The sequence below is a fragment of the Balaenoptera acutorostrata genome, chromosome 7 (assembly GCF_949987535.1).
Source record: "Balaenoptera acutorostrata chromosome 7, mBalAcu1.1, whole genome shotgun sequence".
Classification (NCBI taxonomy): Eukaryota; Metazoa; Chordata; class Mammalia; order Artiodactyla; family Balaenopteridae; genus Balaenoptera; species Balaenoptera acutorostrata.
In genome coordinates, this window is record NC_080070.1 from 98421249 (window position 1) to 98447516 (window position 26268).

At 37.2% G+C, this 26268-nt stretch overlaps 1 protein-coding gene across 1 annotated transcript in view; it reads right to left on the bottom strand.

Moving 5' to 3' along the window:
• Positions 1-5464: 5464 nt before the first annotated feature.
• ORC5 (origin recognition complex subunit 5) overlaps positions 5465-26268 on the bottom strand; it is an 85846-nt gene continuing 65042 nt past the window's right edge. The window contains exons 13-14 of the mRNA XM_007177310.3: positions 14749-14861; positions 5465-6274 (exon numbers count right to left, since the gene is read on the bottom strand). Coding sequence (XP_007177372.1) covers positions 6229-6274; positions 14749-14861 — 159 coding nt within the window. The 3' untranslated portion in view covers positions 5465-6228. The remainder of the gene's footprint in view (positions 6275-14748; positions 14862-26268) is intronic.

The following is a 26268-nucleotide window of genomic DNA, read 5'->3' on the forward strand; positions in this document are numbered from 1 at the left end:
CTTCTATCAAGAGGTGGGTATAATAATTCCCTTCCCTTTAAATAAAAGGAGGACTTAATCACTGCCTTAATCGCAATACTGCAAAAGTGATGCTATGAAACTTCTGAGGCTTGATTAGAAAAGGCCATGCAGCATCTGCTAGTTTCTCTTGGCATGCTGACTTTCGGAACCTCGTCACCATTCCATGAAGTGGAGAGAGCACATGAGACCATGTGTAGGTATTCCAGGTAGGAGCCATTAGCCAGTGTCAGCCTCCAGACAAGGGTGAGGAAACCAGCTTTCATGTGATTCAACTCCCCTCTCAAGTTGACCCAAGGGATACCACATTGAGCCAAGCTCTGCTCAAACTGCAGATTCATGATCAAAATAAATGATTGCTCTTTTTGCTTTGTCATCCAGATATAGATAAGGAAACGTCCTGTTTCCACACCATTTTTGATTTGTATTTCCACAAATTAGCATCTACTTCACTGCCCTCCTCCTTCCATACTTCAACTTTTGCCTCTCTGCCCTCACTTTGGTGCTTCTTTTGTTCTTTCTCCCATTTTATTATCATGACAAGCATTTTAAATAAGCAATTCTACTGAAAGAGATGTATTGGCCACACATATGAGAGTTGGTTTTTGATGTTATAGCTTTAAAATATATTGCTTTTCATTATGTTGATGTGGTTTCACATTTTATATACTTGGATGTAAGTGATTTACAAAAAAAAAAAAAAAACTGTTGTCACTCTAAACATTTTTGATGAAATACCAAACTTAAGTCCTACCAGTCATGTTTCACAGGCTGCTATGAGAATCATTAATCTTCACCTGATCTGTCCTTTCTTTCTCAATATAAAAGACACAATTACCCCTTTTCTTTAAACTACCAGAACAATATAGTAACTAAAGTAAATATACCAAAACTTTTACTTACAGAGGCTATCTCTGAATGTTGTTAACTGGTGATTTTTACTTCTTCATGATTGCCCCAAATTTCCACAGTAAACATGTGTTCCTTTTATAATAATTAAAAACAGATTTTTAAATTATGTATAACAGCATTATAAAAAACAAGTTCTAAATTGTTTTCTCTTTAAACAGGGGTGGGGCTCTTTTCACCTTCTGCTTTTTTTTTTACAGTTTAACCCAGAACTTTTATCATAAAGAAATCAGGCGACCAGCCCAGGCTGCAGGGAGCTGTGAGCAGTGTCCTCTTCTGTTCAACATTTCCAAAGTTTTATTCTTACCTAAGCTGGGGAGTTAGCTCTCCTACTCTAGTAATCTAAGAAAATTTCTTTTTATTGGTACATGTTTTATTTCTCCCACATAACTTTCAGTTACAATATCACAATTTTAAAAAATTGATTTTTTAGATCTACTTATTTTTCTCTGTAGGTCACTTCAGCTTAATTATGTTTTTACACTCAGAGGCATTTGTAGCAGCTGCCTGTTTTATCCCTCCTCAAGCCATGTGGCTCTTTCCCACGTCTTTCCATCCTCTCGATGACTAGGCTTTAGTTAGTCAATATTTTTCAATTAAAAAAAGACTGATGTAGAAAACAGCAGGGGTTTCTATTCCAGCATCCTTTCTCATGGATGCTTACGGGGTTAGTGCATCTCTGTTCCTCTAAGGCTCTCTTCATTTCCAGCTGGATGAATCCCATGAACTAGGATGGCTGAATGTTCCTTCCCAGAGAAAGTGAACCTAAAGTGGTTTCAGAAATTCTAGGGCACACATAAGCCAGTGCAATGCCTCTATTATTATGAAAGTTGGTCCAAAGTGATGAAATCATGTGTTTGGATCTAACATTCTCCACAGAACTAAGACGCTAAGTGGGTTTGGTTTTTCCTTTTGGGACCAAATACTAAATGGGACTTAGCCCAGGTCTCTTACTGCCACTTCTTATACGGAAAGGGATGGGGTTTATATGAATAGTGGAGAACTCTTATTTGAAAAAATAAAATTAACCTGCAGTTCTGTGGTGAGTTGATGAGCAAGAGTTATGACCACCTTCTTAATTCATTTCAAGATGGTTTCTCCCTCACTATGTCAAGAACAGTTTTCACCTCTATTCTGGTGACCCCTACGTTAATGCTTGGCAGTAACTCTGATCTCTAACTAGATCCAGCTACACACTTCACACTCCACTTGGATAAGCACCTCAACGGCACATGTTCAAAATTGAACTCATGATCCTCTTCATCCTACAGACATAGTCGCTCCCTCGGGATTTCCTATTTCGAGGAACGGCTCTCCCAATGCTGAAAGCACCTGTTGTCCAGGACGGAAATCTGTCTCCTTTGTCCATTGCTGTACCTCCTACTCCTACACCCAACACAACGCCTGACACGTAGATGGTACTTAGTATTTTTTTTTTTGATGAATACTGAATTATTTTATGGGAACTCTCATTAAATAGGACTCTCAACTTCCTCAAAGACCAATGAAATGGATTATGGTTTATCCAAAACCCCAAGCAAATCTCTACTGCCTCTAAAATCCAGACTCTTTTCTCATGCCAAAGCTACCACTATTTACTCAAACAGCTGAATGCCTCCTAAAATCCCATCATTATTGTGCATCAACATGCAGTTAAATGAATGAATTGATTATAATCTTCTCTGCTCTACCAAATTTCTACTTCTCAAACTGTGCTTCATGAATGTGTCACTGCTGGAAAATGAACACTAACTGTGCATTGAGGGCATTTAACATCAAATTTGAGTGAAACGTTGATATCTTGATAGGAAAGATTTCTTTGAGTTCTACTAAGCATTTCTGAAAGCAAATTGTGTCAGCAGACTGAAATTACATACAAAATTATCTAAACTATTTTACATATGATACAGTCACACTTTGCAGGAGATGAAGCTTTCAAAATGTAGGGGATGAAGCTGAATAATATCAACCTCTGGTTAATTACCTCCAATCTAAGTCTCTGCTCATGGAAAAACGCATGAGATGCAACTATGGTACTCAATAGTGTGAGACTTCAGGTAAAAGTAGAGGATGCTATTACAGCCCTGGTCGCATACATGGGCAGTTGTGGCATTTCCTCTACTATTTTAGAGACTCTCTGAGTACTTAATGCGATAAGGGATGCATTATTCCTCGACTTGGTCCATTACTTTTCTTTTCTTTGCATAGTACAAGCAGAGTAGGGCATACCTTGGAGTAACAAAGGAGGCTTCTTCTTATGCTGAGCTTTCCTTGCTCCAGACCACCTTAATTACATTAAACAGTTGTTGGTTAACTAAATCCGTCGGAGGTATACCACTAATTGTACAGCCATCACACCTTGAGGGCAAACAATGTAACTCCTCAGTCACCTGCTCTCTGATTGATCATTCTCAGTTCATGCTTTTGACTATTCAACAAGATCCTGAAAAATAAGTAATGAAACCTACATGTGAATTAGAACCCAGTATAAAATCCTTCAATTCTAAAAATAAAAATCCAAGGTATTGCGTCCATTTGAATAATTCAAAAATTTTTAACAAGAAGTAAGTTTCCTAGATAGGATTAGGTAAGAGTACCTCTTCCTCTTCTCTATTTAGTTGGAATGTTGTCACATTCTGTCACTTAACTCCCTTTGAGGTCATAAATATTTCATGATAATAGTAATAGCTAACATTTATTGAGCACTTACAAAGTGGCAAGTACCTTACTTAGACCGGGGTTTCTCAACCTTGGCACTACTGATACTTTGGACCAGATAATTCTGTTGTGGGACATGCATTTAGGATGGTTAGGAGCATCCTAGGTCTCTACCCTCCCCTACCCCACACCCAGTTGTGACAACCAGAAATGTCTCCAGAAATTGCTAAATATTCTCTGGCGGGCAAAACTGCCTCCAGTTGAGATCTACCACCTTAAATATATCAACTTATTTATTAATTCTCTAAACAGCTGCATGAGGGAAGTTCTACTTTCCATTGTATAGGCGAGAAAACAAGAGACACAGAGAGATTCAATAATTTATCTAACATCACACAGCTCCTAGAGATACAGCTGGTATTTGACAAAGGAAGTCTGACTCAAGAGCCCCAGCTCTTAACTGCTGCCCTAGAGACTTGACTCCTTTTTGACTTTTTAGGGCTTAATGAAAAGAGACTTGTTGGATCAGAATCCCTTCCAGAGTTACTGAAAAGGAACTGTTTCAGCAATGAAGACTGATTCAGGGATTGAAACTGACTTGAAAATAAGAGGGGGAATAAGGTCTCCACCTTACTATGTATATGAGTCATGGTAATGGAAAGAAGACATTTTTAAAATGGAGGATCAACCACGTATAAAAAATCTAAAATCCCACAGCCTGGTAACTTTGTTCTTCTACCACCTAAATCATTTTTAGATCTAGGTAGAATAGATGCTTAATATAATTTAGGCACCTCCTCTCTTAACAGAAATATCTGGCCCACCAGCCAGCATCATTCTCATCATTAGATTCCCTCCTCTAATTGGAGATTTGTATCTTCCAGTTAGAAAATTCATTTGCAGATGACCCTTATTAAAATGCTAATATCCACATTAAGCTCTGTTAGTCTTCGTTTAAGTAAATTAATCAAGTTAGTTAGTGAGTCATTTAGCAAGCCATTAGTAAGTAAATTACAAAACATAAAGTTCTCAAGGCCCAGTCAGAGGCAGGGAAAATCTGGTTACAAGGTGTTTTGCAGGGAAGCCATACATAGGGCTGGTGGCACAGTGTGGGGCAGTATGAGATAAGCAAGGTGCTGGGCGGGGGACAGGTGGCCAGCAGTGAGAAGGCAGGGAGAGTCACATACAGGAAACCTTGCCTCCTTTCTGTCTTCCCCAGGTCCCTATTTGACAATCTCTGTCCCCCCTCATATTCCAGAGTTCTTCCCTCAAAACGCAGATTGGTCCCAGGCTATCCAAGAAAGCTGCACAGCAGACCTGCCACTTTATAGCAAACTATGAGGGGCTGAAAATCCCCGAAGTGGCATTACTCTTCCTTGAATCAGCTACTCAAACTGCCTTCTACTTGAATGATACACAGATTTCTACGTGCAGGAAGCCTAAGCCTGAATTTGCAGTGCACGTGGCTTTTCCCTGGTCCTGGCTTCTACAAACATCTGTGGAACACAAAATTTCACCATCTTCCATGGGACAAGAGACACAGGGTGAGGGTGCTCCACGCTATCTTGTGTAGGCAGACACAAAGGAATTTCATTCCTTCTCCCCCTCCTCAGTACCTCTAAATAAATGCAAGTAGACAACCACTCGTTTTCTTTGATCCAGAAAGTGTCAGTCACTACATTAAAAGGCTTCCTATTTGGGGGTGCCTATTGTGAGAATTCTTCTTCAAAAAAAGAATGAAAGAATAAAATGCAACTGAAATTTAAACTAGGCTCCGTAATTAAGCACTTTAAATCTGCTCAAGATAATTTTCAAGCATTTACATGCTAACAGAAAACGTCTTAAAAAATATGAATAGACAAGAAAATCAGACCCAAGGTTCATAACTGATATAACAGGAAAAAATTTTATTGTAGAACTAGTAAAGGCCAATGACTAAAAAAAGGAAAGAAAACCATCATGCAGATTAAAAAGCTACGTTGGGTAGTTAATTGCGAAAGTGACCAGATAAACCGCACCTAAGCATACTGCAGTTATCAAGTAGGCTTAGAGGTGGAAAGCTGCCCTATATCTGATCAAACTACCTTGCCTTTTGAGAAAATCAGGGTGAAAGATAAGCATATACAAACTTGGATCTTAAAAAAAAAAAAAAAATTCTACTTACTATATTTTGCAACTATGATTTTTTAAAGTGGTGGCCTTAGGAAAATCTGCTTTGGCAAGCAACTGCAGAGGCTCCTGTGGAGAGGAAGTGAAAAGACTGGGCTTATATACAAGGGCTGCTGGCACATTCAAGGTGCAGGGGATAGTTCACAGAGTAAAATGTAGTCCTAAGTAAATGGGTTTCAGGCAATTTCAGTGTTAAGATAACATCATTAAGAGTAGAACAGATTGTGCTCAAACCCTGCTGTTTATAATTAACACGTTCCTTCCAAATACTCCAGGGTCCCTGGTAAATAGTCTTCTGCTCACATTCACCCAGACCAATCAGAGTATTTTCATCAGATTCCATGCTGGGCCAGCACCTGTCTGGACAAATCCAATAGAGCCAAAGAACTCCTCTCCCTGGCCAACTGAGTAGTTGGATGAACACAGCTTGGCTTAGTCATTGTCACAGTGTCCATATGGCTTTGAAGCTTGTTTTCACAAGAAATCATACAAGTATTTTATTATGTCAAAGTTCACCGTCCTATAAACAAAAACAGATAGTATGTTAGCATCCTCACTGCCTAGACTGCTCAGCTTTGTATGTATGATTCTGAGAATCACATGCAAAATAATTCACAACTACTGCTAAACAATCCTAAGATACTGTCAAAAGCATCATGATAGAATTGACATTATTTTTTTAAATGTCACTAGGAACAGAGTTTCTTTAAAAAGTTTTTTTCCCCAATGCATAAAGTTTGCTTTTCTAAAAAAAGGAAACGAAGTTAGAATTATCCAACATTCTGTATTTCTGTATTATACTACAGAAAGTTTGGATTTCATCTGAAAGCTATTTGCTTTTTGTCTAATAACCAGAATAAAGTAATTAGAGATGCAGAAGTATTTAAATCTTCTTTGCTTTTGAACATCGTTTATCTTCCAAAACACCTGTTTTATTATTACATAATGCATAGCTCATCTGTCCTCATTTGTAGTTTTCATTCTTTTCAGTCTTTTAACACTGGCTGACCTGCGTGTGTATTGTAACTAAATCTGTATGATCCAAGAATACGATACAACAAACAGACGATGTAAATGTATATTTTTGTACTCTGATAGCAGGCAGAATAAAATAGCAGGAGACAGAGACATATAATTATTTTCCTTTCTCTAAACTCATTCTTCACTATAAATATTCAGACTTGGAGGTTTATTATTTGAATAAATGGTCAAAATAATTAGATATAATGATCTAGCAATAAGTATAAAATTAAAGCCTTAAAGTATTCAATTCTGCAAAAATAATCATCCATGTGAGAACAGCCTTTAAAGATGCACTAATTGCATGCTCTTATTTATTAAACCATCATCAATTAGTGTTTTTGTCTATCATTTTGTAATACACTTTCTAAAAAAGTTTCTAAGCAAATGACTGACATATCAAATATTTTAAAAAATCTGGAATGGGGAACTATAGATACTGCTTATGAAAACACATTTTAAAATAGCTCAAATGAGATGCTATGGCTATTGTGGTACCTAATGATGGAATGAAGAGTACTTTAATTGTTTCATTACAATAGTGTCTCTCTGAAGAACACTAAAACTTTCCAAATTGTATAAAAACACTGCCAAAACAATTCTGTTATCATTAGCAGTAATAAAACAACTAAAAATAGTTACTAAAATAAAAACTTATCTCAGGCATAAAGACACAAAAGGTATGGTTATTATATCATAAAGCTGTTTATTTTTATGTGCTTTTCTTTCATTCAACTCTAGAGCCCCACCAAACTTACTAGTAACAAGGTACCACTAACAAACCATTTTAAAAAAAATCATGAAAAGATTTTTCATGATTGGTTGAAAAGATCTTTTTTAGAGGATTTTAGAAGGAAACAGAGATAGTAGGCTATTTTTAATCATAGGCAAAAAGGAAGGTTGAATTTGTGTATCTCTCCAGGCACATCTCCCCACAATGATGTTGGGTCTTAAGGTTATAAACCTAAAGTGACAAGGTAAAGTGAACTTAATGTTAAGTTTTATTGTCTTTTGGATTTTTTTCTTTCTTTCTTTTTTTTTTTTTGCACTGAGTGGAAAAGAAAAAGTTTAGAAGAAGCTAAGATGAAAACAAAATTCCCACACTATGGGACTAGAAGGCATTATTTGATAGACTATTACAAAGCCATACAAAATGATCAATATGAAGCCATAACTACAATATTAAGAGAGGTAAGGAGAAAAGAGAATTGCAACTATGTTGTGATAGCTACAGAGAAATGTTTGTATAATGGACTAGTACTAGAACATAAACAAATGAAAATACTGTGATTTGTTAGTGGTAGGACTCCTTCATCTTATCTAATAATCTATTTAACACTGCAGCATAGTTTATGCACTAAATTTTTCTTTTTAGAATGAATGGACTGACTTAAAAACACTAAGCAATTTACACTAAAAACACTTAAACACTTAAAAACACTAAGCATTTATAAAAGGTTCACTACATTCCATTTCTCTGCTTTGCCACTGGGAAGCACTCAAGCAAACTGAATCATACAGTTAAGATTTTTGGACTTAAAAAAAAACTAAATTAATTGTGAAATGAATATGTAAGATCATTCCTCTAAGAAACATTTACTGCCCAAGATGTATGACTACCTTTCTCTATCATCCCTCCACCCCCCAGTATAAACAGGTGACTTACCCAACTGATCCCCACATATATTATTTTAAGACACAGCAGAATTTGATAGAATAACCACAGGGCAACATCAAAACTTAAATCACACATCCCAAAGATAGTTTTTAAATACTACAGGAGATTCTCTCTCTCATAGAACACAAATAATTATTTTCTAAAGTAAGCATCTAGAAAGAAATAGGATAAACAAAAATAATGTTGGTGGCACTCTGCCTAGGAGTAATTCTTAAATCAGAATTTAGAATACTTTAATACGAGTTAATTACATGGCATATATCTAAGGATTTAATTTTGCCTTTATCCTTTTATTTCACTTTGTTGATGCTTTTACTACATTGAAATACTTTTTTTCTCATGGGATACTATTTTATTTCCTTTTACTTTTGTAGGCAGTTTGAGTTTTTCATTTTTAGCTTGGTCCTTCCGACAATTTGCAATCATACAACTTTAAGTTGCAATCTAAGTTATTTTGTAGCGTCTACCCACTGACTGTGGAGGGAAAAAATTAGAAACTTTAACTACCGTTAACATTAAGAACGACCCAGGGACAATATTTAATACGCTTCTTGGCATCTGTCCTCTCCCATACTCTACACCTCCATATTCTGTGCTCCTTTCTGGAACCAGCCTCCTACTGCTTCTCTGTCCAAATCTTTCCACTGTTCCTCGGTCAAGAACATTCTCTATGTCCTCTACCTCTTCCATGAATGAATGGTTTTTTTTCTCTTCCAGGCTTAACTGAACGTTGGCTCCCCCTGAAGGACCAAGCCTCTTCTTCAGATCTTTCCAATGAGGTTAGACTCTACTGTAGCCCAGGCAGTCCTGTCAGGTGGGCTTGGTGTCCCTGTGCAAAAAGCTCTGCTCCTCTGAGTCTCAGACCATTCCACTAGCCACCCTTTATCCCCCTGTCACCACCTCTTAGTCAGCTAATAATGCAGCACCCAGTTCAGTCTTCCTCTCCATCCCAAGATCTGCCTCAGCTTTAGTGACTTCACTGCACACTATCCCTCTCTCTTACCTCCAGAGGAGACAACTAGTTCACAAACCTCTCTTCGCTTTCTCCTGATCTACAAATAATTACTGAGTATTATGTGCCAGGCACTGAACTATTAGCCCTCTACTGGCTTTACTTCCTTCCTTCCCTTCCTAGCTTAGACTCCATAGTTTGTCACTTCAAGCATTCATTTGCTAGCATCCACTGAATTCACCTGGCAAAACCCCAATCCTATGTGATTTCAATTACAGCCCTTTGCTGTCCCAGTACCTGGCATATGGAATGCCGTTGGAGAAGATCACAAGTTTCACAGATTGCTGCCACTGTAAATTCAAGGTCAAGAACCTCAACTGGGCCCTCAACACTAGCATCAAGTTGCTTTCCTTGTCAGCACTTTCTCCCATTCCCCACAGCAGCTATTTCAAATATCCATATTCCTCTCAAACTGCTAGTACTTCTGTCCTTAGTCTCAATATTGCCTCCTCCTTTACAGGCAAAACAGAAGGCGTCAGATCAGACCTCCTTCAACTTCTTGCCACCAAATCTCCCAATTCAGCTCCATCTGAATCCATCTTTTCCTCTTGTTATAATGCAAAGGGATTCCCCTCTCTCATCTAGGCCTATTTCTTTAATGTTTCTAAATCCCATGTTCTACACCTTTTCAAGGACTTTGTGCTTTAAATTAATACCTCTCTTTTGTATCATTAACTCTCCTTCTCTATGAGTTCTTTCCTATCAGCATTTAAATATGCTCAAATCTTTAAAAAATAATTACCTGCTCACAACCCCACAAACTGTTTAGTAGGTAATAATCCTCTCTTCCTCTTTATAGCAAAAATATTCTAGAATGTAGGCACATGAGGACAGGATACAAATCTGTTATACTTCTTGCTATATCCCCAAAACCTAGCATAGGGATTATAATGGACAACACAATAAATCTTAAGTGAATAAAAAGCATTCTATTTGTTGCATCAACTTTCTTATAAATACTACTTAAATGCCCTATAACCTGACTTCTACCCCACTGTATCCCTGAAAGTGTTCTTGATAAAGTTACAAACGACTGCTTTACCATTAAATTGCATAGACTCGGCCTGATTTCTTGGCAGCAACTGACAATTTTGACCATTACTCCCTTGCCTTAGGGTTTTCTGCCTTTCTTGTATAATATACAACTTTTTATATCACTGTTTTATCCACTTAAGCTTGTATTATGAGTATTTTCCTGTGTTTTTATCCTTCAAAATTATGATTTTAAATAACCACACAATGGTTTTTTTGTAAGAATATATAATAAATAACCGATCCATCCCCTTACTTTGGATATTTAGGTTGTGTCCTGTGATCTAATTGTTCATTCTCTGCCACGGGTGTCTGGAACTAGGGCTACCTACTTCATCTTTGTTAACTATCCTTGGGATCTCCGATCTCCACCAAACCTCAATTTCGAATGAAACTCTGCCTCCTTAGTAGCTCCCTTCTTCTTGCTGCCCCCAGAGTCAAGACCACAATTGTTCCCTTTCATCTGAAATTTTACTGCTAATCGTGATTTTTAAGAAACATGCAATACTTTGGACATTTGGCATATATTAAGTTTAAAGTCTTGTGCTGGGTTTGAGTAAGGCAATGACTGACGCAGTCTCTGCTCTGAGTTTCATGGACTTATACTGTAGGGAGGAAGTTCTAATTACTGAATTAATTATTTATGTAAAATAATGGTAAGTCTGAGAAGATAAGGGGACCTGTATAACTGTTTATAGTGTGTGTGTGCAGGCGTGAGCGATGGGAGGTCATTGTATGTTTGAGATGGCTTCTTCAAGGAAGAGACATTTAAACTGAAATCTAAAGGTTACGCAGCAGTTAGCTAGATTAAGGAGAGGAGGAGTTGGGAAGTGCTGCATATGCAATGAATGGTGTATATGAAGAACTGAAAACAGCCAGAGCGGTTAAAGTGCAAATACCTAGGGGAGAAGATGTGCGTGGCAGGTGTGGCTGGGCATAAAGGCCGGGGCCAGGTCACTGGGGCCTCGCCGGCTATTTTAAACATTCTGTCTTTTATCCTAAGAGTTATGGGAAACTATTGATATTAAAGACTTTTAAGTAGGAAGGTGATATTAAATTTTTATAAGATCATTCTGGCAATAGTGTGGACAACAAATTATAAGGGAATAAGAGTAGACAGAAGACCAATTAGGAAGCTACCAGAGAAGAGATGATGGTGGCCTGGTCTAGAGGGCTAACAGAACAAATGACAAAAGTGAATGAATTTGAGATACAATAGGAGGGACTCAACAGGCTCAAAAGGACTAATGCTTGGATACTGGGAGTGTGGGAGTGAGAAATGTCAAAAATAACTCTCAGGTTTCAGGCCTGTGTAACATGGCAGACTGCAGTGCTAGTCACTGAACCAGGGAACCCTGGAGGAAAGCTGCATCACTCCTTTTTTGTTGGCAGGCAGAAGTAGAGGTAGGAATTCCTGAGTTCAGTTTTGGAAATACATTGATATAGGTGGGAAACATCCAATAAAGGTCAAGAATATTAGAAAAAAGGTCTGGCCTTTAAAAACTGGGGAGTAAGATCAGTGCACAGATAGATGTTGAAGCAGGGGTAAAGCTAAAATTACCTAGGAAAAAATATAATATGAAAAGAAAAAAGCACTCAAGGACCAGCTACATTTAAAGGTCAGGTGGATAGGATACGCTGGCAAATGAGCTTTAGAAGAAACAGCCAAAGAATAAATATGAAAACCAGAAGACTGGAATCATGGGCTCTAGAAGAAGAGAGTTTTGAGAGACACAGAGAGAGAGAGAGAGAGGTCAACCGTGTTGGGTGCCTGAAAGAACAGAACAGAGAGTCTGAGGACTGCAAAAGGTTCTGGGGAAAGGGAGGAGATGGAATTCAGAGCAGAAGTGGAAGAAGCCACCTTAGACAGTAAGAGGATCCCAACCTACTGATAAAGGAAAGACAGAAGATGGGCACCAATGTAGGTAGCTGAAGAAGTTCTCAACTGATAGTCTCGATTTAGTTCTGTGAAACTGAATGCTGAACAGAGTGAATACAGACATTAGGACTTGCGGTTTGAATAAAAGAAACCTATGAACCACGTGCTCTACTGTTCAATACATGAGGTGGAATGGCTGGGAGGCTGGTAGAAGATAATCAGTCATAAGGAGAAGAGGAAAATAGAGCCAGACTGCAAGAGTCTCAAACAAACCCACATTTTCACAAGAAACTGGGGGAAAGTAACAATCTAGAAATGGCAACAAGAAAAAAGGAGAGCACTTAACGAGCATCCAACCCTGAGGGACTGGGGTTTGAGAACGTAAGAAGCTACCACTAGAGATAACTCTAGGGAAAGTAGTATCTCCAGGTAAGAATCAGGTTTTCATTAAGGCAGTGACGAAGAATATTAGGGAAAGAGAGAAGGATGGGGGAGGGAGGGAAAAAATGGCAGGTTAAATCATCAGAAAAGAAGTACAAAAACATCACTGGGATGGGAGGGGGGATGAGGGCAGATGTGGAAAGAGGGAGGTGACTATTCTTTGGACACTGCCCATGGAAAGTAAGAAAGAGTAAACACATGTAACAAAGCAAGTTAGAGTTCCCAAGTTCTACGGCAAAATTCCAGGTCTACAATTCCTGCTCCCTTCTGAGGCTGTAAATGGAAGTGCACTTCTCTGGATGTGTTTATTATCAGTGATGCTGTGGATTAAGCAACACACAGTTCAGTTCGGTTCACTGCATATTCATCATATGGGGCACTCACAAATCTGTCCTGTACATGATTATGATGGGGCACAACTCAACACATACACAGTCATGACAAAATCCCTGAAGTAAACATTCAGCATTCAAAAGTTATGCCTTTGACAGAGGCTCTTAGGATACAGAGTTTTAAATACCATTGTTTAGAAACAGAACGTTCCTGCTTTATGGTCATGTGGAATGAACTCCAAAAAAGTTTCTGCTCAATTTCCTCAGTGTAAAAGTTTGCCCAGTTTTATCCTAACAACACATTTCAAAACCCTCATTTCAAGTTTCAGAGTCTACATGTCATCAAAATGTCTCAATACCTGCTTCATAGTATCACAGAACTTTTAATTCAGAAGAGACTTCGGGGCAGAGGCTGCCAACCTGTGGACGTCAGAAACTTCAAGAAACTGTAAAATTCATTAGAGGAGATCTGCAAATCCATACCTATGTCAAGCACTGGTTTTAGGCTGAATAATGTTCCATGCCTATATATTATTAATTTTGAAATATACATAAATACTTCCATGATTAATTTTAAAAGGATTTTAAAATGGAATCATCATATTCAAAAAGGTTGGGAAGACACTGCATTATGGCTTGTCTTGTTCCACCTACCAGACTACCCACACACTACCTCTTCTACTACAAGTCCTGACAAACTGTTATCCAGTTGCAACCATAATGGCTATCACATTTTGCCTAACAGCAAGTACACCTCTTCATGAGGAAACGCGTTACATTTTTAGATAGCTTTCATTTTGACAGACATACTTTCTTCCCTTGAATTTCTAATGCTCTAGAATTATCGAGAATTAGTTTCATCCATTTTGCACATGACAGCCTCTGAAATCTAGAGGTGGTTACCATATCCTTCCTAAGCCTTTTCTCTCACACCTTGCCCCTCACTCAGGGATGTGACATGGTTCCTCATTCTACTACTCTCCTCCTGCCCCCTCAGCATGTACCCATTCATTAATGCCCCCTTTTAAAACTCCAAGCACACCATAGCATACCACATTTGATCTGCCTATGGCAACACATAGTAGACCTATTATATCCCTTGAACAAGACACCAAGACTTTTAAAACCCTGTAGTCATCTAAAATACTTAGAACTTAAGCCAGGTCTCTTCCATCTTGTTTTAGTACCTATGAGGTTTTTTGTTTTTTTAATTGAGGTAACAATGGTTTATAACATTATATAAGTTTCATGTGTAACTGTATTTCGACTTCTGTATACACTACAGTACATACTAGTTTTTTGTAGTCAACTGCCCATTAAATCCTACCTTGCTACTATGTGACCATTATTCCAGTCTGTTAAGGTCTCTCAGAATCTTGATTTTTTGCCATATAACGTGTTAGCTAATTCTCCCAATTTTATGTCATTTGTAAATTTGATGAGTGGGTTCATTCTACAGTGAAACTTATGCATTCTTGGCACTAAAATGACCTTTTCTTGCTTAAATGACTAATGACATTACACTAGAAAGAAGATTAATTTTTATATTTAGTGTATCATTTACATAATTCAAGACATTTAACAATTATTCTACACTTACCTAGCAATAGCTCTGATGAAGTCTAGAGATACTGTGCATTTGTATTTTGGTCCATCAAGCTGATCATCATGGCCAACCAGGGTTAATAGCTGAAGAGTCACTAAAGAGGTAATCTAAAAATAAGAAAGCATTTTTATGAGAAAATGGTTTAATCAGATTACATGATGCCCTTGCTTCTGAAACATTTTATACTTTGATAAAGATATATAACTGAATTCAGAAGAACATCTGCAAAGAATATGACTACTTCGAAATTTGTATATACAAATTTGTACATATGCTTAAAGTCTTAGTTAAACCAATGATCAACCTTTAAGGACTCCACTAGAGATAAATTTATTTCATTTAATGACACACACATGACTGCTAACCTTTAAAAACTATAAACAAAGGACATTCCTTCTCTCCATAAAAAACTTATGAAGTTTCTATCTAAATAGCTCAGAATAGCAAATCTGTACTCCCTTGAGAATTGCGCAGCTAAAATGTGAAAGTGGGCCTTTTTCAGAGTTGGGTAGCTGGTTAGATGAGATAAGAAATACATCCTTCAGACCGGGACTTAGTCTTCTTTTAAAACTGATCACCAACTAGGTAGTCAGGAAAACACCGGGTGGATTAATACTGGCAAAAGCAAAAGTGTATTTTGACAGGTCAAAATCAAAATAACTTCACATGCATAATGCCAACAAAAGTGTTAAATGCTCTGAAACCCAAGAAAGCAAGCTGACCCAAGAGCTGAAATTCTTTGAGTAGCCCATTCTCTTCTCCCAATTTTTTATTCTCATCTCCTGCAGGCTAACAGAAAAAAGAAGCCAGCAATGGCAAGAAGATCTGGAGACTTGGTGACCTGTAACTGTCTGTGGCAATATAAGGCATAAGAGTTATACTATCCGTAATACCTAATCATGTGTCTTAGGAATAAAAAAATGCTCACTTAACTTGAGATCAATACCTTGAGATGCAGTAAACATTCTGAGTAATAAAAACAGTAATAGTAGTAGTGATTTGCTTGGTACCAAGTACCTCTACACAGCATCTCATTTATTCCTCTTGACACTACAAGGTGGAAGCTATTGTACTCATTTTATAAACGAGCCTTAGAGATGTTAAGTAACTTTCCTCAGATCCCAGAACTGGAGGTGGCTTAGCAAGAATTCAAATCTAGAGTCCTTGCTCACCGTATTACGCTGCAAAGACTCCACTATGTTTCCCATTACAATTTTATTTTTTATTTTATTATTATTATTTTTGTTTTGGCTGCACCACGCAGCTTGCAGGATCTCAGTTCCCTGACCAGGGATCGAACCCGGGCACAGCAGTGAAAGCGCCAAATCCTAACCACGAGACCACCAGGGAACTCCCTCCCATTACAATTTCAAAGGGAAAACTGTTATGCAGTGTTCAGTCAGCTGTCATTACTTTATTAACAATTTTTTAAATGAACATATGGATAGATTACCACAGTATTTTATGTATAGAAAATACTACATTTAGCAAATATAAAACATTTTTTCAATTAGAAAAACATTTTGTATCAATACATTGAAATATGAAGCTCTGCATTCAAAAGGCTAAGACTTTAATTTCTAATATTACAAATTAGATTATGTCTTGAAACATTTTTTTCTTTAAATAAATTTATTTATTTTTGGCTGCACTGGGTCTTCGTTGTAGCGCACAGGCTTTCTCTAGTTGCTGCAAGCGGGGGCTACTCTTCATTGCAGTGAGCAGGCTTCTCATTGCGGTGGCTTCTCTTGTTGCAGAGCACGGGCTCTAGGTGCGTGGGCTTCAGTAGTCATGGTTCGTGGGCTCTAGAGCAAAGGCTCAGTGGTTGTGGTGCACGGGCTTAGTTGCTCCACGGCATGTGGGATCTTCTTGGACCAGGGCTTGAACCCATGTCCCCTGCACTGGCAGGCGGATTCTTAACTACTGCACCACCAGGGAAGTCCCAAAACATTTTTTATAGATGTTCTATGTGTTGAAAAGAATATGTATTTTGAAGCTGTTACACTCTCCATTCTAAATATATTTATTAGATCAAGCTTGTTTGTGTTGTTGAAATCTTATAATTTTTTATCTACTTTTATCTATATTTTTTTATCTACTTGAGAGAGGTACTAAAATTCTCCCCTTATAATAAGAAGTTTGTCCTTTTCTCTCCATAATTGTTAGTTTTTGCTTTGTATTTCTGAATCTGTTATTTGGTGCATACATTTAAAATTATCATGTTTTGCTGGCAAATTAAACCTTTTCATTATTATCTAATGGTCCTTTTTTTCAAAAGTAATGGCTTTGCCTTAAAGTGCGTTTTTTTTTCTAATATTAATATACCTATATCAGCATTCTTTTAGGTGCTAATCTTTTTTCCTATGTACTTTTCATCATTTTACTTTCAGGTTTTGTATTTTCTTAACTTTAGATAGTGCTCACATAAACAACATATAGTGTGACTTTTTTTTTTTTTAATTTTATTTATTTATTTATTTATTATTTTTGGCTGTGTTGGGTCTTCATTTCTGTGCGAGGGCTTTCTCTAGTTGTGGCAAGCGGGGGCCACTCTTCATCGCGGTGCGCGGGCCTCTCATTATCGCGGCCTCTCTTGTTGCGGAGCACAGGCTCCAGACGCGCAGGCTCAGTAGTTGTGGCTCACGGGCCTAGCTGCTCCGCGGCATGTGGGATCTTCCCAGACCAGGGCTCGAACCCGTGTCCCCTGCATTGGCAGGCAGATTCTCAACCACTGCACCACCAGGGAAGCCCGTGACTTTCTTTTTATAGTCAGTCTAACAACAGTCCTTTTGGCTGGACTATATACTCCATTTGCTTTCACTGTAAAGATATTCTAAAATTTTATTTCTACCATTATGTCAAGCTTTCTATTTCTCCTTCTTCTATGTGTCTTTCTTATTCCTTTCTTGCCTTTTATTGAACTGAATTATAATATTTTGAGGACTGCCCTGGTGGTCCAGTGGTTAAGACTCTGTACTTCCAACGCAGGGGGCGTGGGTTTGATCCCTGGTGGGGGAACTAATGTCACACATGCCATGGGGTGCGGCTAAAAAAAAAATTAATCCCCACTGAGGTGTAGACATTCGAGAAAACACTTGAAAGAGATGGAAAAAAGATATGAATTATAATATTTTTTCATTCTATTGTTTTACTCTATTACCTTGGAAATAGTTTTATACTCTAATTTCCATTTTATTTTTTTCTTTGGCCCCCAAGCTATTTTAGAATTCTTCTTTAATTTTCAACTCATAAAGTTCCTCTAGTATTTTCTGATTTTTTTTAAAGGGGGGGATATCACAGAATGTGGTCTGTATACTACCAAAACTTTGAAATTTGATGAGAAAGCTGGATTCTTCAGGGGGAAAGAAGAGGGCACAGGGACACAAATGCCACTGTGGCAAAGAGTGAAACTGACCACAGTGGTCACTCTGCCTGTCATGCCTGCCAAGCCCCTTCCCTCTTTGTCCCAAGAATGTCTTCAGCTGATGGCAAATGAGTGAAAAATATGCCCACAAAATGGGATGACCCCATCATAGGCAAACAAGGTGGAGTGAGACAAGAGTTTTCTCTCTTACTTATACACATACTTATATCCTATCCTCCATTTTGCCTCTTGGACTGCAAAGCCTAAAATATTTACTATGTGGACCTTTTACTGAAAAAGTATGCCAACCTCAGCATTAAAAAAATTGCTATATTCAGATAATTAACTTAACCAATGTAGAAATCGAGATGTTCAGTGACTTGTCCGAAGTGATAACGACTAGATAATGACAGAAACTTACTTGACTAGGATTTAGGTCTCCTAACTACAACTCCAAAACTTATGAAAAGTATGACTAAAATGCGATCATAGCTGAGAGAGCTTACTTCTAATAAGCTGTATTATAATCTTGCCTGAATAAAGAATGAGGATGATCTGTAAAAAAGGGAGTGTTCAAGAGAACAGACCTGTCAGTGTGCCTCCAGCCAACAGGACCAAGGGATCCTTACCCATTAACTTGGAAATCTGGTATGTGCTGTAAGTTATGTGCTCACCGTAGAGGTGTAGTTGTCCAGCTGTCATTCTGTTAATGATTTTCTTAGTAATATTTTATATGCACATATGAGTAAAGTTGATGAAAAGGTAAAAAAATGTCAAGTTACTCAACATTTTTATAAATGTGCTCCCATTTACCTAGTTTAGGAGTTAAGTTAAATGAAACAGAAAATTAAGTTGGTTGTTAAAAATGTGTGAAATAGTGTTGTGCTCATTAAATGAGGTCATCTGTAAAGCAACTTAACACAGTGCTTGTAACACAGTTAGTATTCAATAATATGAGCTACTATTTATATTATTACCATGTATTAGCACTATTTTTTAATTTCAAATTTAATGAATAGCTTTCTTTTCTAATAGCCCATTAATTTAGTAAAAACTCACTATATTTTATTTGAAAACAGTTTCACATATATATATATCTTATAGCTTTCTGAATAATACGCCATGCTTGTTTAGAAAATAAAAAATAAAACTATCTGCAGATTTAAAATATCTTTACGAGATTTATAAATATTGACAACAAACTATTGGTTACCTGTGGGGAGAGAGAAGAGGGGAGGGACAAGAGTAGGGAATTAAAAAGTAAAAACTACTATGTATAAAATAAATAAACTACAGGATATATTGTAGAGCACAAGGAATACAGCCAATATTTTATAATAACTTTAAATGGAGTATAACGCCCCAAAATATTAAATCACCATGTTCTACACCTGAAACTAACATAATATTACAAACCAACAATATTTTAATTAAAAAAATACTTCTGAGGGGCTTCCCTGGTGGCACAGTGGTTGAGAGTCTGCCTGCCAGTGCAGGGCACACGGGTTCGGGCCCTGGTCTGGGAGGATCCCACATGCCGCGGAGCAATTAGGCCCGTGGGCCACAGCTACTGAGCCTGCGCGTCTGGAGCCTGTGCTCCGCAACAACAGAGGCCGCGGTGGTGAGGGGCCTGCGCACCGCGATGAGGAGTGGCCCCCGCTTGCCACAGCTGGAGAGGGCCCTCGCACAGAAACGAAGACCCAACACAGCCATAAATAAAATAAATAAATATATATATATTTAAAAAAAAAACAAAACTTCTGAACAGGTCAAGAAAAGTAATGTGCACATATATAAATTACTTAGGGAGAAACACTCAATGTGTCAATTTCACCAGGAAATGAAATAGATTAAAAAAATGAATTGACAGAAAAAACCTGTATGAAAATATAACAAATTAAAAATTATATGGTAGATTAGACCCTGATGTAGAGAAAATTAAGCAATATGAGGATAGTTCTGAAGAAATGATACAGAATGCAAACTAAAGAGGTTAAAAAAAGAGAAAATAGAGTCATCTCTACCCACCACCAGAGCCTCCCATCAAGCCTCTTAGATAGCCTCAACCACCAGAGGGCAGACAACAGAAGCAAGAAAAACTACAATCCTGCAGCCTGTGGACCAAAAACCACAGTTACAGAAAGACAGAGAAGATGAAAAGGCAGAGGGCTATGTACCAGATGAAGGAACAAGAAAAAACCCCAGAAAAACAACTAAATGAAGTGGAGATAGGCAACCTTCCAGAAAAAGAATTCAGAATAATGATAGTGAAGATGATCCAGGACCTCGGAATAAGAATGGAGGCAAAGATTGAGAAGATGCAAGAAATGATTAACAAAGACCTAGAAGAATTAAAGAACAAACAAACAGAGATGACCAATACAATAACTGAAATGAAAACTACACTAGAAGGAATCAATAGCAGAATAACTGAGGCAGAAGAACGGATAAGTGACCTGGAAGACAGAATGGTGGAATTCACTGCTGCGGAACAGACTAAAGAAAAAAGAATAAAAAGAAATGAACACAGCCTAAGAGACCTCTGGGACAACATTAAACGCAACAACATTCGCATTATAGGGGTCCCAGAAGGAGAAGAGAGAGAGAAAGGACCAGAGAAAATATTTGAAGAGATTATAATCGAAAACTTCCCTAACATGGGAAAGGAAATAGCCACCCAAGTCCAGGAAGCGCAGAGAGTCCCATACAGAATAAACCCAAGGAGAAACACGCCGAGACACATAGTAATCAAAGTGGCAAAAATTAAAGACAAAGAAAAATTATTGAAAGCAGCAAGGGAAAAACAACAAATAACATACAAGGGAACCCCCATAAGGTTAACAGCTGATTTCTCAGCAGAAACTCTGCAAGCCAGAAGGGAGTGGCATGAAATACTTAAAGTGATGAAAGGGAAGAACCTACAACCAAGATTACTCTACCCAGCAAGGATCTCATTCAGATTCGATGGAGAAATCAAAAGCTTTACAGACAAGCAAAAGCTAAGAGAATTCAGCACCACCAAACCAGCTCTACAACAAATGCTAAAGGAACTTCTCTAAGTGGGAAACACAAGAGAAGAAAAGGACCTACAATAACAAACCCATAACAATTAAGAAAATCGTCATACGAACATACATATCGATAATTACCTTAAACGTGAATGGATTAAATGCTCCAACCAAAAGACACAGGCTCGCTGAATGGATACAAAAACAAGACCCATATATACGCTGTCTACAGGAGACCCACTTCAGACCTAGGGACACATACAGACTGAAAGTGAGGGGATGGAAAAAGATATTCCATGCAAATGGAAATCAAAAGAAAGCTGGAGTAGCTATACTCATATCAGATAAAATAGACTTTAAAATAAAGAATGTTACAAGAGACAAGGAAGGACACTACATAATGATCCAGGGATCAATCCAAGAAGAAGATATAACAATTATAAATATATATGCACCCAACATAGGAGCACCTCAATACATAAGGCAACTGCTAACAGCTATAAAAGAGGAAATCGACAGTAACACAATAATAGTGGGGGACTTTAACACCTCACTTACACCAATGGACAGATCATCCAAAATGAAAATAAATAAGGAAACAGAAGCTTTAAATGACACAATAGACCAGACAGATTTAATTGATATATATAGGACATTCCATCCAAAAACGGCAGATTACACGTTCTTCTCAAGTGCACACGGAACATTCTCCAGGATAGATCACATCTTGGGTCACAAATCAAGCCTCAGTAAATTTAAGAAAATTGAAATCATATCAAGCATCTTTTCTGACCACAACGCTATGAGATTAGAAATGAATTACAGGGAAAAAAACGTAAAAAAGACAAACACATGGAGGCTAAACAATACGTTACTAAATAACCAAGAGATCACTGAAGAAATCAAACAGGAAATAAAAAAATACCTAGAGACAAATGACAATGAAAACACGATGACCCAAAACCTATGGGATGCAGCAAAAGCGGTTCTAAGAGGGAAGTTTATAGCTATAGAAGCCTACCTAAAGAAACAAGAAAAATCTCAAGTAAACAATCTAACTTTACACCTAAAGAAACTAGAGAAAGAAGAACAAACAAAACCCAAAGTTAGCAGAAGGAAAGAAATCATAAAGATCAGAGCAGAAATAAATGAAATAGAAACAAAGAAAACAATAGCAAAGATCAATAAAACTAAAAGTTGGTTCTTTGAGAAGATAAACAAAATTGATAAGCCATTAGCCAGACTCATCAAGAAAAAGAGGGAGAGGACTCAAATCAATAAAATCAGAAATGAAAAAGGAGAAGTTACAACAGACACCACAGAAATACAAAACACCCTAAGAGACTACTACAAGCAACTTTATGCCAATAAAATGGACAACCTGGAAGAAATGGACAAATTCTTAGAAAGGTATAACCTTCCAAGACTGAATCAGGAAGAAACAGAAAATATCAACAGACCAATCACAAGTAATGAAATTGAAACTGTGATTAAAAATCTTCCAACAAACAAAAGTCCAGGACCAGATGGCTTCACAGGTGAATTCTATCAAACATTTAGAGAAGAGCTAACACCCATCCTTCTCAAACTCTTCCAAAAAATTGCAGAGGAAGGAACTCTCCCAAACTCATTCTATGAGGCCACCATCACCCTGATACCAAAACCAGACAAAGACACTACAAAAAAAGAAAATTACAGACCAATATCACTGATGAATATAGATGCAAAAATCCTCAACAAAATACTAGCAAACAGAATCCAACAACACATTAAAAGGATCATACACCACGATCAAGTGGGATTTATCCCAGGGATGCAAGGATTCTTCAATATACGCAAATCAATCAATGTGATACACCATATTAACAAATTGAAGAAGAAAAACCATATGATCATCTCAATAGATGCAGAAAAAGCTTTTGACAAAATTCAACACCCATTTCTGATAAAAACTCTCCAGAAAGTGGGCATAGAGGGAACCTACCTCAACATAATAAAGGCCATATATGACAAACCCACAGCAAACATCATTCTCAATGGTGAAAAACTGAAAGCATTTCCTCTAAGATCAGGAACGAGACAAGGATGTCCACTCTCACCACTATTATTCAACATAGTTCTGGAAGTCCTAGCCACGGCAATCAGAGAAGAAAACGAAATAAAAGGAATACAAATTGGAAAAGAACAAGTAAAACTGTCACTGTTTGCGGATGACATGATACTATACATAGAGAATCCTAAAACTGCCACCAGAAAACTGCTAGAGCTAATTAATGAATATGGTAAAGTTGCAGGTTACAAAATTAATGCACAGAAATCTCTTGCATTCCTATACACTAATGATAAAAAATCTGAAAGAGAAATTATGGAAACACTCCCATTTACCATTGCAACAAAAAGAATAAAATACCTAGGAATAAACCTACCTAAGGAGACAAAAGACCTGTATGCAGAAAACTATAAGACACTGATGAAAGAAATTAAAGATGATACCAACAGATGGAGAGATATACCATGTTCTTGGATTGGAAGAATCAACATTTTGAAAATGAGTATACTACCCAAAGCAATCTACAGATTCAATGCAATCCCTATCAAATTACCAATGGCATTTTTTACGGAGCTAGAACAAATCATCTTAAAATTTGTATGGAGACACAAAAGACCCCGAATAGCCAAAGCAGTCTTGAGGCAAAAAAATGGAGCTGGAGGAATCAGACTCCCTGACTTCAGACTATACTACAAAGCTACAGTAATCAAGACAATATGGTACTGGCACAAAAACAGAAACATAGATCAATGGAACAAGATAGAAAGCCCAGAGATTAACCCACGCACCTATGGTCAACTAATCTATGACAAAGGAGGCAAAGATATACAATGGAGAAAAGACAGTCTCTTCAATAAGTGGTGCTGGGAAAACTGGACAGCCACATGTAAAAGAATGAAATTAGAATACTCCCTAACACCATACACAAAAATAAACTCAAAATGGATTAGAGACCTAAATATAAGACTGGACACTATAAAACTCTTAGAGGAAAACATAGGAAGAACACTCTTTGACATAAATCACAGCAAGATCTTTTTCGATCCACCTCCTAGAGTAATGGAAATAAAAACAAAAATAAACAAGTGGGACCTAATGAAACTTCAAAGCTTTTGCACAGCAAAGGAAACCATAAACAAGACGAAAAGACAACCCTCAGAATGGGAGAAAATATTTGCAAATGAATCAACGGACAAAGGATTAATCTCCAAAATATATAAACAGCTCATTCAGCTCAATATCAAAGAAACAAACACCCCAATCCAAAAATGGGCAGAAGACCTAAATAGACATTTCTCCAAAGAAGACATACAGATGGCCACGAAGCACATGAAAAGATGCTCAACATCACTAATTATTAGAGAAATGCAAATCAAAACTACAATGAGGTATCACCTCACTCCTGTTAGAATGGGCATCATCAGAAAATCTACAAACAACAAATGCTGGAGAGGGTGTGGAGAAAAGGGAACCCTCTTGCACTGTTGGTGGGAATGTAAATTGATACAGCCACTATGGAGAACAATATGGAGGTTCCTTAAAAAACTAAAAATAGAATTACCATATGACCCAGCAATCCCACTACTGGGCATATACCCAGAGAAAACCGTAATTCAAAAAGACACGTGCACCCGAATGTTCATTGCAGCACTATTTACAATAGCCAGGTCATGGAAGCAACCTAAATGCCCATCAACAGACGAATGGATAAAGAAGTTGTGGTACATATATACGATGGAATATTATTCAGCCATAAAAAGGAACGAAATTGAGTCATTTGTTGAGACGTGGATGGATCTAGAGACTGTCATACAGAGTGAAGTAAGTCAGAAAGAGAAAAACAAATATCGTATGTTAATGCATGTATGTGGAACGTAGAAAAATGGTACAGATGAGCCAGTTTGCAGGGCAGAAGTTGAGACACAGATGTAGAGAATGGACATATGGACACCAAGGGGGGAAAACTGCGATGAGGTGGGGATGGTGATGTGCTGAATTGGGCGATTGGGATTGACATGTATACACTGATGTGTATAAAACTGATGCCTAATAAGAACCTGCAGTATAAAAAAACAAACAAAACAACTAATACTAAACTTTCATTGGGTTATTTGTATGGAAATATGTTAATATAAATGTTTCAGACATTACATGAAATTTCTAAAAATCTTATATTTGTATTTGTATGGAAATATGTATGGAAATATGTTAATATAAATGTTTCAGACATTACATGAAATTTCTAAAAATCTTATATTTGTATTTGTATGGAAATATGTATGGAAATATGTTAATATAAATGTTTCAGACATTACAGGAAACTTCTAAAAATCTTATATGTTCTGGTATAATGTTATAAGTAATAATCCTAGTTATTACTTTAAAATGTATATCTCAGAAATAACTAATTTTCTTGTCAACTGCATTATTATGAACTTTCATCAAATCTTTAACCATGGTCATTTTTAAGTCTTTTGTCATTTACAGACAGTTCTGGGTGTACTCTGATGATTTTGCAAATATGTTCCTATAAAAGAGTTTCATCTTCAAGAAATTCATGGAAAAGACTCTGACAAGTACAGGTTTCTGGTAACTGACTGTACTGCTGAACTGAATGAATAAGCATTTTCAGAACTCTAATGAAAAACTGATGAACTCATAAAAGTGCTAACAAAAGATCAAGATGAAAAAAAAGAAATTAATTACATGGGACTGAGTGAACTGATGAGGATGAGTATAATTTTTGTGACTTTCTGTCTGAATTAAAAAAAAAAATCCCACAAGGACTCAGAGGAAAAGAATATACAAATCAATTTTCACTGCAAAGTAAAGGAGCTGTTACAGTGGAGGATTACTGGACTGAATGTCAATGTTATGACATAGTATAAGTGTGTTTCATGTTTGGTAATTGCAATCATTGTTGCTTTTGTTGTGGTCATCCATGTACAATGCTTGGTGTAAAAAAAAAAAAAAAAAAAGAGAAAATATGAAAGAGGTTAAAAAATAGAAAAGACAAGTGAGAAGATCCAACATATTTCTAATCAAAGATCGAGAAGGAAAACAGAGATGGAAAGAATAGGGCAGAAGTAATA